General features: G+C 39.0%; 1 protein-coding gene across 4 annotated transcripts in view; it reads right to left on the bottom strand.

The window, feature by feature from the left end:
• GBE1 (1,4-alpha-glucan branching enzyme 1) overlaps positions 1–13,999 on the bottom strand; it is a 141,859-nt gene that overhangs the window by 108,999 nt on the left and 18,861 nt on the right. The window contains exon 1 of one of the 4 annotated variants that reach the window (XM_088144575.1): positions 7,850–8,102. The exons of the other annotated variants lie outside the window; for them this stretch is intronic. Coding sequence (XP_088000701.1) covers positions 7,850–7,851 — 2 coding nt within the window. The 5' untranslated portion in view covers positions 7,852–8,102. Of the gene's footprint in view, positions 1–7,849; positions 8,103–13,999 lie in introns of those variants that run through there. 4 annotated transcript variants of the gene reach the window in all.

The raw sequence follows: 13,999 nt of genomic DNA, 5'->3' as shown, positions 1-13,999 counted from the left end.
GCACTTTTTAACAGTGAGTGTGACTTCTTTAGGTACAAGAACAGGTACTGGAGGCATAGGAAAATCTGTCTCAACTGAATTCAGTTGTGTCCCAATGACTGTTGATATCTTAGGGTTAAAAGGAGTTTTCTCAACCAATTCAGACACTACGCTTGGAGAGATGCAGACTGAAGTTGATATGGTAAACCAGGTGAGCCTTAGAATTGGTATCTAAACACCAAGTATCCCAATATGAATATATTGGATCCCTTACAAGCAGCCACCAAACATTTTGTGAAGATCCTGGAGCTGTGGATAGCCTAAAAGGAAGAATGCTGAGTTGGAATGATCTTATCAGAAACATTAAGAATTGTTTCTCAATGGAATATGTTAGTATCTCTCTCAGATCTATAACTTAAACCAATCCACTCTCTTCAATGGTGGCAAAATGTTTGGAGTTGTCTTATTCTGAATTTCAAGGCCAGTTAATCCTATCGAGAATTAAAAGTTTAAGATAGTGAATAGGCATGCATCAGCCTTGTGAGGCAGACAGAGAGGAAGCATACAGAGAAGTACTAGCTCTACTTTATTGAAAGGTAACATTAACAGAATCTTGCAAGCCTGAAAGTACATTTCTCTTCCATCGCCTTCACAGTCCAAAAAACTAGGGAGGGTCCCTTCTGAGATGTATGCCATGCCCATATTCCTTCTGCGGACTAAGATGTCTCTTATCCAATGGTTCCCTTTGCTGTGGCTCTTCCACATCTCCCAAGGTCATTCCCACATACAATTACAGCATGGCAGTATAGCAGACATGAAATCCACTGATAGCTTATGCTGGAGGTATGAGTTTAGTGGTTTCCTTATTAAGGAGTGATCCTATCTCTTTCTAAAAGATCCAAGATGGGTTACAAGTACATGGCTGGTATGCAGATAGTATCTTCCAAATGAATGGCATACTGTAAAATATGATCTGCAAAGATTCATGTTTATGTAATATTGGTCTGCCATGTCTTGCAAAGTTGGCTCAGTATATCACTGAAGATTGATAGTACCACATATATGGCAGAAAACATAATGCCACCACCTATTAGAATTCCAGGAGGGGTAGGGAAGCTTATGTGCACTTATATAAATAACAATCTCATCGTATTGTTGAAGGCTTTCATGGCCGGCATACGATGGCTGGTGTGGGTCTTCTGGGCTGTGTGGCCGTGTTCTTGAAGTTCTGTTTCCTAACGTTTCGCCAGCACCTGTGACCCGCATCTTCAGAGTGCAGAAGCACAGACAGGAGCAGTTCTCTCTGTGCCCAGGGTGATGTGACCCTTTTGTGGGTGTTTATAGAGATCTGAGGGGGGAGGGGAAGGGGGGGTTGGGTTACTGAGTGGCTGCTTGTTTTGGTGTCAGATTCTGTGTGTATCTTCCTGGGGATTAGGTAGGTTTTTTTCTTCTATTGAATTGTTAATGAGGGGCTGCTGGGGGTGATTAGCAAGTTCATTGTGTGAACTGTTCACATGTCCTGGTGGTTGAGCTGAGTTCGTTGACCTTTTGCAGGCTGTATTTTTCAGGATTGGTAGCCAGGTTTTGTTGATTTTTAGACTCTCCTCTTTTTTATTGAAACTGTGCTGGTGTTTGTGAATCTCAATGGCTTCCCGGTATAGCCTGGTAGAGTGGCTGTTGGTATTGTCCAGTATCTCTGTGTTTTCAAATAGGATTTTGTGTCCAGTGTGCTTGAGAGCATGTTCAGCTACTGCAGATTTTTCTGGTTGCTGTAGTCTGCAGTGTCTTTCGTGTTCTTTTATCCTGGTATGGATGCTGCGTTTTGTGGTCCCGATGTATACTTGCCCGCAACTGCATGGTATGTGGTATACTCCTGCGGCGGTGAGGGGATCCCTTTTGTCTTTTGCTGATTTTAGCACTTCTTGTACTTTGAAATACTTTGTAGCATGTTGCTTTCTTGGTTTGATGGCTCTTTTTATTTCATTCTTGGAGCCATCAAACCAAGAAAGCAACATGCGACTGAAGAAGAAAAACAGCCACCCACCAACAAAGTATTTCTGCCCTATATCAAAGGGGTCACAGACCGCATGGAAAAACTGATGGAAAAACACAATTTCCAAACAATCTTCAGACCCACCAGAAAAGTACAAGAAGTGCTAAAATCAGCAAAAGACAAAAGGGATCCCCTCACCGCCGCAGGAGTATACCGCATACCATGCAGTTGCGGGCAAGTATACATCGGGACCACAAAACGCAGCAACCCTACCAGGATAAAAGAACACGAAAGACACTGCAGACTACAGCAACCAGAAAAATCTGCAGTAGCTGAACATGCTCTCAAGCACACTGGACACAAAATCCTATTTGAAAACACAGAGATACTGGACAACACCAACAGCCACTCTACCAGGCTATACCGGGAAGCCATTGAGATTCACAAACACCAGCACAGTTTCAATAAAAAAGAGGAGAGTCTAAAAATCAACAAAACCTGGCTACCAATCCTGAAAAATACAGCCTGCAAAAGGTCAACGAACTCAGCTCAACCACCAGGACATGTGAACAGTTCACACAATGAACTTGCTAATCACCCCCAGCAGCCCCTCATTAACAATTCAATAGAAGAAAAAACCCTGCCTAATCCCCAGGAAGATACACACAGAATCTGACACCAAAACAAGCACCCACTCAGTAACCCAACCCCCCCACACACCCCCAATCCCCCCTTCCCCCCCTAGATCTCTATAAACACCCACAAAAGGGTCACATCACCCTGGGCACAGAGAGAACTGCTCCTGTCTCTGAAGATGCCAGTCACAGGTGCTGGCGAAACGTTAGGAAACAGAACTTCAAGAACACGGCCACACAGCCTGGAAGATCCACACCAGCCAACAATCTCATCATTTCATCTTGGTGTTAGAAATATTCTGAGCATAGAAAAGGGGTGTGAAATATCGTAAGGGAAACAAATTGAAGCATAGCTAAAATTAGTTTATACCAGCACCATTCACTATATATATCCACACTTTTCTATCGTTATTTCCACAATGTCCATATACTGTTTCATACACTTTGGTCATTTAAGGTTTTCATGTTCCCAGTGTATGGATTTTCTGATAAAAGTATCTATCAAATCTACTACAAACCTCTCAGTTCAGACAGGAGAAGGCAAAGCAGGGGGTGGGGTGAGGTGGGGTGGAGAGAAAACACACTTAAGCACTGTAGTACTGACTGCAATGTGTGACCATAAGAAAGTGACTTGCCAAATACATATACATATATATATATATATATATATGTATATATATATATATGCCTCAAATGTAAAGAATCTGAACTTTACTATTAAGCAATAAAACTGTGTAAGATCTTTAAGATCTGTCAACAGTTCTCTTAATATGCAGTGCAGAACCTGTTCCTTCCCCCACAGAAGACCTCTAAATATAAATTTGCTTTGTCAACAAATGTGTGACAGGTGATGGAATTCTGAAGCTTGTTTCAATTTACTTTGAATGTATAAAATATAAGTCAAACCAAAAATACAGGAAAGTACAAGTTATACATTTTTGGGAGGAGAAAGGTCAAAAACACAACAAAACTGGTCAATTAAATATAAAAACCATCTAATCTTTCTCATAAAAGAACTTTTTAAAAAAAAATTGTAGGAAAACCACAATCATCATTACAAACTCTATCAATTCTATTGCATTTCCTCCCAGAAAGGTCCACAGTACCCAGTGTTATTACATGGGAAAAGTTTGAACCTGTTGGTCCTGAGGTAGGTGAAAGAACCTTCAATGCTGTAAATGTGGCCACCTGTGTATTAAAGTCATGCCCCTTCTGGTTGTCTAAAACCTCCCAGGAACCAACAGGTGGTTGGGACAAAGCAATAGTGAATGCATCCTTGAGTGAAGGGATGATCCCACCAGAATTTAAGAAGCAGTGGTTCATCTGCTCTTGCCTAAACCATTGCTGTATCAAATGGTTTTCAATAATTTCTGACCTACAGTATATCCAACCTACCCTTTTGCAGGAAGGTTGTTGAGAAATTAGTGAGGTTCCAGCCTGAAATGGCTCTGGAGAAAGTAGATTATTTTAACCCCTTTAGTATTGGCAGAGGAGATGACCTATAGCATAGGATAAGGGCATCCAGATATTAAAGATGCTGAATGGAATATACAACGATTGGCCTATTCTGTTATTAGGTGTTTTTTTCCTCCCTATCCTGGTGTTTTATTTTTAGTTCCTTAATTTTTATGTTTTTAATTGACTGTAAGTTGCCCAGAGTTATTTTTGGCCATATAAATCAAATCAATCAAATCAAATCAATAAATAAAATATTTAGCTATGAATACCAAAAATATCTGCTACCAGACATGACCCCAAGAGGGGCAAGCATTGTCCAAACAGAACTAAAATCTATAAGAATATTATCAGTGGCACTGAAATGAACTTCCTCATGAATTTGAGTACAGTTCCCACATATAAATGAATATCATATGCATATCTGTAACTGAATAAAAATGTAACTACAAATGTAGAAGACTGAACTCAGTATTGCTTTCTTACAAAAAACAGTAAATATTAGATTACCTGGTCAGACACATTCATCCAGGCAATATCCACTATAATTTTCCTGAAAAGGCTCATGCAGACCCTGCTATGTATGTTTTATACCAAGATACAAAAAGGAAATAAAGTTCATAAGAGGTATAGCATAGAAAATTGGCTTTTCTTGACATATGAAAGCTTTTCAAGTATTATTGGTATGGAGATGTGATTCATAGTAGATAACCCCCTAAAATAGAAAGTCAACTAAATATTATCTGAATATCTTGATCAGGTGTCTCATAATTCATAGGATAAATCAAATTGAAATATCAAAGTAGTTATATATACAGAAGGGTCACATGATGTCATGCTTAATGACTGTGGGTGATTTGCTTCATGACCACAGCTGGAACGGATGTAAGTTGGTGCATCAGTTTATTAAGGGAGAAGGCTAGGCTGGATTTATCACACTATTAGTGCATAGTGTAGAAGTAAACTAAGCCCTTGGTAGAAAAAGCTCTTTTTTATTATTTCTGAGTCTCGTAATCAGAACTGTACACAATATTCCATGTACATTCACTCTACAGATATATAGATAGACCTCATTTAACAGCCACGTTTGGGACTGGCAACTCTGTCACTAAGTGACACAGTCGTAAAGTGAAATGTCACGTGACTGCACCAACTTACATCAGTTCCAGCTGTGGTCATGAAGCAAATCACCCACAGTCATTAAGCATGACATCATGTGACCCAGACTTGCAACTTCCTGCCAGCTTCCCCACTGACTATGCTTGTTGGAAGCCGGCTGTGAAGGACACAAATTGTGATCATATGACTGAGGGATGCTGCTACTGTCATAAATATGTGCCGGTTGCCAAGCGCCCAAGTCATGATTACTTGACTACGGGGACACTGCAACGGCTGCAACTTCAAGGACCTGTCATAAATCTCCTTCTTCAGTGCCGGCATAACTCTGAACAGTCACTGAACGAGTGGTTAGTAAGGGCTGCCTGGATAGAGATATAAAATAGACAGATACACCCCCCACACACAATTTGTTGTTGTTCTTTTTTTAAACAATCCCAAGCATTAGAATTAAGTTTTCACTCTGTGCTGTTAATTCAACTGAACTTCCATAATCATTCCATCAGTGTGCATATAGTTCAGATTCCCCCCCCCCCTTAATATTAATCAATGTATACTGTAGTGCATTGTCCTTTTAATACCTATTTCCTCTGGTTAGAGTTTCTTTGGAGTCCTTCACTATCACTCTTTTGGTTTTACTATTTTAATAATCTAGTGAAATCAGCTAAAAGACCCCTTGTTATTACTTCATTTATTTTTGAACAACTCCAAAATACCAGTCAGGCAGTGAAACAAACAGGGTTGTATCAAGGAGACCATGAATCGGTCCTGCTGAACTCAGTTCACTGAGGAGGGACCTGATCAGCCATATATTTAATATTTAATAGCTTATCTTCACAGAATTGTTGTGAAATAAGAACAGCAAGATCAACCTCTCCAGGTTCTTGAAAGGGCAGTTTACATAGATTTAGAAGGCTGAGCAACATTTCCAAGTTAACAATGTTTGTGCAAGAAATGTGGAGCACTGATTTCTGAAATCAACTGCCTAGTAAAGAACTGCAGGAAGCTATACCACTTTTCCTGCTACCAAGAAACTACTCACTGAATATGAGAAAGATCTCTTTGAAACAGCATTTATCCCTTAAGGAATTAATCTTTATGGAATTCTTCCTTATGGAAATCTACAGTATTAATATGCTAAATTTATATCAAGGGCTTTACAACATTTTTTTTTTTAATCATGGGAAGTTTCACAAAATGGTTGCCATAATGGGTACTGCTAGTCACAAAATGCCTACTTTGTAGCGGAGTAGAGGAATCCCTGCCTTCCCCACAGGTGAGAGCTGGGGGGGAGTGCTGAGTTCACCCTCTGATAGTTGGTTGACTGGGTGGCCCTGCCTGTCCAATGAGAGGGGACTGGTTGGGAAAGACAGGAGTAGGTGGATATGTGGGAAGGAATAACTGTTGGCCAGAGCTGCTGAGTGTTCATGGCAAAAGTGTCTCTGGGATGTGTTTTTGATGGATACCGGAGGGGGGAATACTTAGCCTTGGGCCAGGAGGGATGGGGAGAAGTCTCAGGTGTGTGGGGGCGGGTTGTAATATCACAGTGTTGACCATTTTAACTCTAACTCTGCAAAGTGCTCCCGTTAGCAAGAAGTGTTGAGTCCAGCTCAATTGTGAGCTTTATATATGTACATTTCTGTGCATTCTTCATACAGGTACGTCTATGTTAGTATGAGGTATGTAGTATAACCAAACATGTAGTATCACCAATTCCTCCTCCGTGACATTTCACAAAGTTCCAAAAGATCCCCCGAGCCTCAATAAACCAGCTTGTTTTCAACCAGTTTTCAGCAACATAAGGAATTACAAAAGCTCCACTGTAGTGTAGTGTTCCATGCATGCTTCAGCCTTGGGTTTTACTGGCAAGTCATCATACAAAATATGTTCCAATTAATAACCAAAAATGCAGACACACAGAATATTTGAAAAGATTAAACAGCAATAATGAAATATTTCCTTGACATTTCCAGTCAGCAGCTGTTAATTCTGCTAGAGATGTAAATACTAATAAGTAATTAAAATGTGGTAAGTGAGCAGCATGTTAATAACTTTTTAAAAAAAGGAAGAAAGAAAAAAAGGAAAAATGCTATTTGGTAGTTTTAGAAAGACAGAAAATATTTTCTTAAAACTATATTGAGCCAAACTATTAGAATTTACGCATTATTTCTACTGAAAAGATAGTAACATTATGCCTTGCTTCTGGGCATCTCAGCCTTTTGAGGGAAAAAAAGAAGATAAGATGACAAATTTTGTCAACAGCAACCACTAACGTATACCGGTGTTAAAACTGCCATTTATAAGGCAGTTTTATGAAAATTTTCAGTTCTTTTCCCTTTACAGTTAGTTACATAAGATTTTATATCAATGTTTTTTGACCCCCATGAGACAGAAGTTAAAATAACATGACTACTGTAATCCTATAAGAAATCTAAAAGCTATAAAGCATAAATTTCCAAGCATTCATTCCAAAGTAGAAAATAATAAACCTTTTGGATTTTTTTCTTAAGTATTACCAGCAACTATACTATGCTGTACATTTTCATGTTACATTACAATGTTTTCAAAATAAATAAATAAAATACTGTGCTGGCCTATGACCATAATAAAGATTTGATCTGCTTTGATTTGATGATACATAAAAATCATGGCTAATTTTTTGCATACTCACATGTGCAAGTTCTAAAAAGCCAGGACTTTGTTCAAGCATTCAGTGCATTTAACGGAGTCTACAGCTGGCGGGTTCCCTTTTCCTACACACACATTCCTCTCAGCACAGATGCCCAAGATTCTCTTTGCTACCAGGCACATCAAATAACTCCAATGCATGATTATTTTACTTTTTTTATGTTAAATTAATGCTTAGGGATGGGCAGACAATGCTCTAATTTGAGAAGAAACCTGTTGAAATACAGAGACATATTTCTGTCTAAATTCAGCAGACTAAGACTTTGTTAGCTCATGTTTCATATTACACAAGAGAAAATAAACTGAAAGGTCAGTCGAACAGTTACAGCATTGCCCTTTTCCAAGGTAATCAGCAGAGCATGTAGCAAAGACGTGAACACAACCGTGACTAGAAAGACAGTAGCTGATAAAGAGGCACACTGCCAAAACTACATGGGACAAAATACTATATTCCCAGTACCATCTGAAGAGATCACGCAAGAGAACTAACTTGAGTAATTCTGATTTATTACTTTAATTTGAAATTGTGCTCTTGTTAAACATTCAGGTTTTCATACTGCCAAAAGATAACAGAATCTTTAACGCTGACCATTAATCACATCCATAGGTGAAAAACAGAAGCACTATAGTTTATTAATTTGTTTGCAATGACAAAAAACAAGACATTCATTACAATTAATTCAGCTGGTTGACTAATGTATGTAGTTAACCGAACACGATGCCTCTCTCTGTAATTGAATAGCTTTTTAAACCAAGGATTCCATTGTAAGTCCCCTTCCATTTTAAAATAAGCTGCTTAGTTATCTCTTCATATTACCAGCATATTCCAGTCAGACTTTATTAATTGTGTTATTTTGTTTTTGTTTTTAAAGAGAGAGAAAAAAAGTTCTCACATCCTTCTTAAGTGTTTTGTTTACTGGAAGTTATTTTTAAATGGATCTGTTAGTAATGGCATGTCAATTCCCATTTGATACTGTCGGCTATTTTGTATATCAAGGTCAAGTGTGGAAAAACACAGATGCAATGAATCCTGTAACAACTATGAAGTATGAATCAGAAGTCAAGCTAAAATGGTTGAACTTTTAGACAATCCACGTTTTTAACATTCTGCTGCAAACAAGTTATTCTTGTACTACCTTTGAAAACAAAAATTATGTAAAGACTCAGAAGTTCTCTCTGTGTCAAACTGGTTTAAATTAGTGTCCATATTTAGCTAAGTTGGCAGAGAAGACACATGGTGTTAAACTTTGGTAAGAAATAAATTATCTAGATCCTCTCCAGTCTGATTTTAGACAAGGCTGTGCTATAGATACAATACTGATCAACCTGATGGATAACTTCCAGTAGAAAAGGGATACTAAGTGTGGCCCTGCTGATATATCTGGAACTCTTGGGAACTTTTCACTGTATTCTTTTGGTCCAACTGAGATACCTGGGAGCAGAGAGAGAAATGCTGCCTTACAACAGTATTCTGTCTATCTCTCTAGACACTTTCAGAAAGTATCACTGGGAGATTTCTACTTAGTTCCTTGGGAATTATCCTTAGAATTCCCACAAAGCTCTATCTTATCTCATGCTATGCAACATATAGATAAAATCACAAGAAGGATCATTTGCGGTTTTATAACTAATCAGCATCAGTATGCACAATACCCAATGTCCTTCTGTGAGAAGGTTTGAACGTTTCAAGTATCTCCTGACAAATAAAAAACAATGTGGAAGACAAGCTGAAGTTGCAACTGAACAGGATAGATGTTGCTGATTCTGGGGGGTAGGCTTCAAAGTTCAGGAGATATCACTAATTTTAAGGGATCATAGTAAGAACATAAGTAAGTTTATTGTTTTAACTACAGGTCATAACATAGGAATGCCATAAAAAACAATAAAAAAAAACAATAAAACATAGTGAAATTATAAAATAGGGTAACAGAAGAAGCATTAGATATGAAAAGGTTACAACAAAATAAAGCCAAAACTACAACTGAGAACATATGTATGTCTTTCTAAGTTTAAATTGCAGCAGAGCAAAAGTGGCTACTTGGTTGCTGACAGCTGGAAACACATCTGCAAGAAAATAGTTCAATTTTTTCAAGGTCAGAGCCCTTGAGTTCATGCCATTAATAACTTGGCTCATTGTAAATGGGACAGTAGAGGCCATAATGGATAACGTCCTCCACTTGACCAGCACTACAAGGACAGAGGCATTGTTCGACAGGGAGCTTATAAAATCTCCCTTTGAGATACGCGGAGGGCATCGTCTGGCAAGCGAAGGGATGTTAAAGCCATTCTCAGTGAAGCACTGGTTATGTTACCCAGGTACTGGGAGAGGCTTCTATGTTTTGTTCTGTTTTGTTGTTTTTTTTAATAATGATGATACCAAGATGTAAATTTGGATGTTTGTATTACAGTGGCATCTTTATTAGCATCCCTTTCAAAAAGCGAATCTCTAATATTTCTTCTATTCCAAGATCTAAGTCCTCCCAAAAGTGGTAGGAATGGATCATAGTGAAAATGCAGCAATTAAGAAGGCAATGCTCAATTTTTGACAGCATAACCTTGATGGTTTAGTAGCTACAGCTAGAAAGGGAGAGGCAGAACTGAAGAATAATCCTTTTATATAATGAACTGAGGAAGGGGGGGGAAAGGAAATCCAGAGGCTGAAATTCAGTAGGCAACTGATCTGTAACTGGCTATTGCCAATCTGTCTGTAAGATGACAATTAAAGGATTTATTACAGACTGCCCCATAGTGACTGATCTCTGGTGGTCAAAGGCAACGTTTGGAAAATGGAAGAGTTTCTGATGGGCAGGATTAAAGCTCTGGAATATCTATTTTACCAGTTTGGGGGTGGGGGAAGGCAAATCCTAGCAACAAAATACCAAAAGCTGACCAGGTTATGTCAAGCATTGTGCAGGGCGGGGGGGGGGGGGGGACTGGGATGTCCTATTACAGAATGCACCTGGACAATGGCTACCATGCAGATACTACAAGATCTTACAAAACCTTGAGAATCAGAATCCTATGTATATAACAGGTAGTCAAGGTTTTGGTGGAAACTGGCTGTGATCAAATATTACTCTGGACCTAAATGCAGGAATTTTGAAATAATTCCTTCACAGCAGATGAAGGTATATGGCACTTGCTGGGTTAAAATCACAGTCCAAGGAGAGACTAATTTGTCTTTAGGAATGGTACAGAATCGGGATTTTAAGTTATTACTGGTCCCTTTCAGTTATGCGTTGATATTGGCATAAATGGCTGAATTTTCCCATTCAGATGTTGCCAAAGACCAACTGGTGGTCTTCCAAGGGGATGATGCTCAGTTGTGAGCAGCACTGGCACAAATTCAGGCTGGGTCCCAGGATGAAGATAATTCCAAGCAGGAACCTTATTTAATTATGATAATGATAATGATATTATTTTATAGAGAAATGTCCCTAAGACTGTAACTAGCTAGAGCTGCTATAGAGATTCTTATACAAGCATTTGGTGGTGGTGAGAACATTGGCCTGTGTAACTGAGAGCTTTTTGGCCTGTAAAACTAAACAATTTTACTGGTTACTATTTCTGACAGTCACACTTAGGTTCACAATTTAAGGTTAGGTTCAGAGCTTAATCACCTGGGGCAGACAGATCTAATAAGCCATACTACCCTGCATGACAGAGTGGCCCCAGCAGGCTGAAAATCAATCAGAGAGTGATCCATCCACAGACTGTTGATAATGTCCTCCAAAACCAGATCGTGTTGCAATTGCATTGGGCCAAAAAACATATCTAGAGTGTGATCCCAATATGCGTAAAGCCTTCAATCACTTTGGTCCATGGTTGCCATGGAGGCCATGAACTCCCAGCATAGTGCAGACTCAATGCTGCCTAGTGGGCAATTGAAGTCCTCAAGGACAAGCAACCTTGGGGTCTCCAAAATCAGCCTGACAACGAAGTCCATCAGAGATTCCAGAGCCTTTAAAGAAGGGATTTAATTATCTCTGAGGAAGAACTGTTTAGTGGGGAAGGGAAGGGAAGGGAAGGGAAGGGAAGGGAAGGGAAGGGAAGGGAAGGGAAGGGAAGGGAAGGGAAGGGAAGGGAAGGGAAGGGAAGGGAAGGGAAGGGAAGGGAAGGGAAGGGAAGGGAAGGGAAGGGAAGGGAAGGGAAAGGAAAGGAAGGGAAGGGAAGGGAAGGGAAGGGAAGGGAAGGGAAGGGAAGGGAAGGGAAGGGAAGGGAAGGGAAGGGAAGGGAAAGGAAAGGAAAGGAAAGGAAAGGAAAGGAAAGGAAAGGAAAGGAAAGGAAAGGAAAGGAAAGGAAAGGAAAGGAAAGGAAAGGAAAGGAAAGGGAAGGGAAGGGAAGGGAAGGGAAGGGAAGGGAAGGGAAGGAAGGAAGGAATGGAAGGGAAGGGAAGGAAGGAAGGGAAGGGAAGGAAGGAAGGGAAGGGAAGGGAAGGAAGGGAAGGGAAGGAAGGAAGGAAGGGAAGGGAAGGGAAGGGAAGGGAAGGGAAGGGAAGGGAAGGGAAGGGAAGGGAAGGGAAGGGAAGGGAAGGGAAGGGAAAGGAAAGGAAAGGAAAGGAAAGGAAAGGAAAGGAAAGGAAAGGAAAGGAAAGGAAAGGAAAGGAAAGGAAAGGAAAGGAAAGGAAAGGAAAGGAAAGGAAAGGAAAGGAAAGGAAAGGAAAGGAAAGGAAAGGAAAGGAAAGGAAAGGAAAGGAAAAAAGGATGCAAGTAGAAGGCAAGAAAAATAATAAAAAGCAATAAAAAGAAGTTAGGAGGTGGTGAAGCAAAAGGTGTTTCTGGCAGATGAAGAATTATTAAAATCTGTCTCAAGGGTGTAGAGCAAATTTAGAGGTTAAAGTGGGCTAAGTTTTAGAAAATTTCTCCTTCACATTAGAATTACAGAAAAAAACTGGTTTACATTTGCATTATAATTCTTGATTTGCATTCTAGCTTTTAAAATAGATGAAAAATATTCCATTAATAATAGCATTCTGCTAGACTGATATCTTGACAGGGTCAAGATAAAAATTATAGAATTTCAAGGTTTTTTACAAATACTATACAAATGCACACAGCTGATTAACAGGAATGTCGCCACTTCTTTGTTCATTCCTGACTATAATAGATGTCCCACTGATTCTTCTTTTTCTGTTTACAGGTACTGTTGTCTGCTAACTAGAAAGAGGAATAGGTATGATCAATATTATACTATCGGACAGCATAAAATCCAGGCAAATGCCTTTTGCTCCTGTTCCTGGTTATGTCTATATATTCCCAAAGGCTCTGACTAACTCACTAAGCCATCTAAGACTAATGATGAGATACCATTTTTTGTTGGTTTGTTGGTTTGTTTTGCTTTCAATAAGACTTTACTTATAATTGGACTGGTAGGATGTCGTGGAATACTTTAAGCTTTACAGGACTGCTCCTCCTATGTGTCTAGAGTACTCACTGCTAACTGTATTTAGCTGAACCTAAGGAAGGGTAGGTGGAAGCAGATTGGAAGATGCTACAGGCACTAAGACCAGCATACTTTTTTTTGCTTAAATACAATACCTATTGGCCTATCTCGCAAGGTCAGAGTATTGAATTAATATGTTTTGCTGATGATAATAAAACTATGATAAATAGGTTTCCAATGAGTAGTCAATATTAAGGGAAAATAATACTTGCATATGTATTTTTGTGTAACTAGAGCAAATATTACCCTAATATCCTCCCCACACACACACACATAATTGACTATTGCTATCAGCACAGTAAATGCTATTCTGTATTACAGAAGAATATACCTGCTTCTTGTGTCAAATATTATTATATTTAACAGCTCCTTTTTTTTAACAGAAAAAGTGAAGGAATATTGAAGAATAAGCAATCATCTGGTATTTTTATCTAAATATACTAGCTTTTGTGATGAACTGTTATTACTATGTCACAATAGCTAGTGATAATATTAAATACAAATGACAGTTGCAACTTTTAACATTTTATATCATGATCTTGCCATATTCATTTGTTCTTGCAAACTTCACTGCCAACTAAAATGGGCAATGTTGCCTAAACAAGAGGGCATTGTTATTATATTAATCTGCGATCTATTGAAACCAAAATCTACAAGCAAGACTTATTTGCAAGTTGTTTTGACTGTGATA

The sequence above is a fragment of the Python bivittatus genome, unplaced genomic scaffold (genome assembly GCF_059951505.1).
Source record: "Python bivittatus isolate LINGU-HERP-01145 unplaced genomic scaffold, Pbiv_v1 ctg000350_np1212, whole genome shotgun sequence".
NCBI classification, from domain to species: domain Eukaryota; kingdom Metazoa; phylum Chordata; class Lepidosauria; order Squamata; family Pythonidae; genus Python; species Python bivittatus.
Note: the sequence above shows the minus strand (reverse complement) of the source record. Positions and strands in the feature narration are given on the sequence as shown.